The following is a 2518-nucleotide window of genomic DNA, read 5'->3' as shown; positions in this document are numbered from 1 at the left end:
TCGGGCCTAGACCCTTCTAGGCCCGAAACGTCAGCTTTCCTGCTCCTATGATGCTGCTTGGCCTGCTGTGTTCATCCAGCTCTACAACTTGTTATCTCAGATTCTCCAGCATCTGCAGTTCCTACTACTTCAGTATCTCAGTTTGCTTAGGAAAACAATGATAGCCAAATTACATCCAATCCTTAAAACCAGCAAAGAGTGAACTAACGCATTCAATGTCAACCATGGTGACATTGGTTGAAAAACAAATGCTAAAATCAAGAGCTCCCCACTATTCTCCAAAATGCCAAGGGGTCTGAGACAGCCACAAAAACAGGCAAGGCAGTGTTATTCAAAAAATGTGAAAACAGAGTTTACAGTTAAATCCGAGTTTTTGCCTCTTTAAGAGCATAACTTGCCTAATTGATTTTTTTTTGCATTTCTTTTTCCTCTTCTGATGGTGATCAGGATAAGAAACATTGGCTGACTTTCCTCTATCCAAAACGTGGGTACACAGTGAGCCAATTCTTTTTTCAAAATCATCAGATCAGTCAGGCACAATTAACTCGTCAGAGATCAAGGCTAAACCTGGGCTTTCCTGGCAAGTATGATGCAATGGGCTCAATCATTTTTAAAGACAGGACTAATTCAAAAAGGGAACCAATGAGAATAAATAACTGAAGCAAGTAACTGGAGCATATCAGAAATGAAGTGACAAGTTATCAATTGCTTATATTAATAATCAATTCTTAGCATTTTTTGTCATATCAGATGCTTGTAAAGCACAACTTAAACAAAATAAGGTGTATTAATACAATGTTATATTTCTACATTGGAAAGCCATGAAGCCTGTCAACGTATTACATCTTACATTTTCATTTGTTTGTTTCAGCAACATTTACTCACCATTATGTGACATCCCTAATGCCAAGCACTTCTGGAAACGACAATGCTGGCACTTATTCCTGTTCTTTTTCTGGATCTTACAGTTACGATCACATTTCTCATACTTGAGCTTCATACGAATTGTTCTTCGAAAGAAACCCTGGAAGCCAAATTTTAGCTTAGTTTTAATCTAAGCAATGAGACAAATAGGATGTCAAATCAGAGTACGAGATAAATAAATGCACATTTAAATGATTAAATAAAATGCTAGCTTGGACAATATTTTATTCCTTATCTTACCAAGTTATTAAGTTATTTATAAATATTAACATTTTACTTTACCACTCAAAAGTAAGACAGAACAATCTCATTTTGAAACTCCAAAGGATTAAGAGTAACAAAATATTTTCCATATTTGATGTATACACGTATCTCCTGGAACTATCAATTATTTCTATTACTTTACCGTGTGATGGAAAAGTTAAACTAAGGTAAAGTCACCATAGTCTTAGAGGACCGATTGGTGGTGCATTTAGCCAGGGGCTCATCATGGCTAGGGACGAGTCTGAGAAGATGGGACATACGTGGTAGCTTCAGTGAATGCAGAAATTGCACCCACAGTGTAGGCATCACTGTGTTGCAAACCAGCTATCCAGTCAACTCAGCTAATCAACTGTATGAGAATCTCAACTTGTGTACTAACACTGGAGTTCTAGCTCCCATCTCTTGCCACAACACCTGTGAAAAACTGGCTTAACAGGTGGCCCTTTTTTGTCATCTTATCACTGCTAAATGTCTACCTGATCCAAAGCATCACTGGGCCATTTCTACTGCAGCTCCAATCCAAACCCTAGTGCCCACATTAAAGAATATCTGCATCCTTGCCATTAGCAGGATACAGCTTAAATTCTTCAGAAGTTTCAGTTTTACATGCAATCATAAATCATATTAAGGCTTCCTAGCTTGACACAAAAGCCTTTTGCTTTTTCAAAGGTGGTTAAGTAGTATGCTCCTCTCGCCTATCTGGGTGCATTGGTTTATCCATCTCCCTCCTCTTGCCTGTAACCCTACCCATTCCTGCTTCCTCTAAAATCCATGCCACTTGTGTCCATGCCTTCCCATTTTATTTCTCAATTCCAATCATAGTTCCTAGCTCCCAGCTCTGTCCCACCACAGTTCACTGATTCTAACTCCTAGATAAGTGCACGTCTTTCCATACTCCAAAAATTCCAAAACAAAGTTGGCATAATGCACTTTTGAAGTTAACAGAAACAATGCTTTAACTGGAAAGAATTGATTAATGATTGAAATTCCAGGTCACAAACTCAATTTCTTAGTGTCCAAAAAGGATTTAACCTCAGGTCTAAACATATTATTAAGATGATTCCTTTCAAGTGCTTCTTCAGCAAAAAGCATTGGCAGCTTCCATTTGTTTGAATAAAACTGCAATACTTATTTAAAATACAGATTTTGCAGATCACTGTATGAAATCAGTTTTTTTTTTAAACATAGGTTCAAATAGATTATTAGGCAGAGCGAGGAAGGGAAAGATTATGAACAATAACTGAAAGCTTAGCTGAAGTGATGGCTTTTAAAAGTGATTTTATCAAGAAGAGAGAGAGAGAGAGAGAGAGAGAGAGAGAGAGAGAGAGAG

General features: G+C 37.6%; 1 protein-coding gene across 1 annotated transcript in view; it reads right to left on the bottom strand.

The window, feature by feature from the left end:
* Nucleotides 1-2518, bottom strand: part of ppardb (peroxisome proliferator-activated receptor delta b) — a 50502-nt gene that overhangs the window by 28438 nt on the left and 19546 nt on the right. The window contains exon 3 of the mRNA XM_048611833.1: nt 886-1024. Coding sequence (XP_048467790.1) covers nt 886-1024 — 139 coding nt within the window. The remainder of the gene's footprint in view (nt 1-885; nt 1025-2518) is intronic.

The sequence above is a fragment of the Rhincodon typus genome, chromosome 25 (genome assembly GCF_021869965.1).
Source record: "Rhincodon typus isolate 14 chromosome 25, sRhiTyp1.1, whole genome shotgun sequence".
NCBI classification, from domain to species: Eukaryota; Metazoa; Chordata; class Chondrichthyes; order Orectolobiformes; family Rhincodontidae; genus Rhincodon; species Rhincodon typus.
Note: the sequence above shows the minus strand (reverse complement) of the source record. Positions and strands in the feature narration are given on the sequence as shown.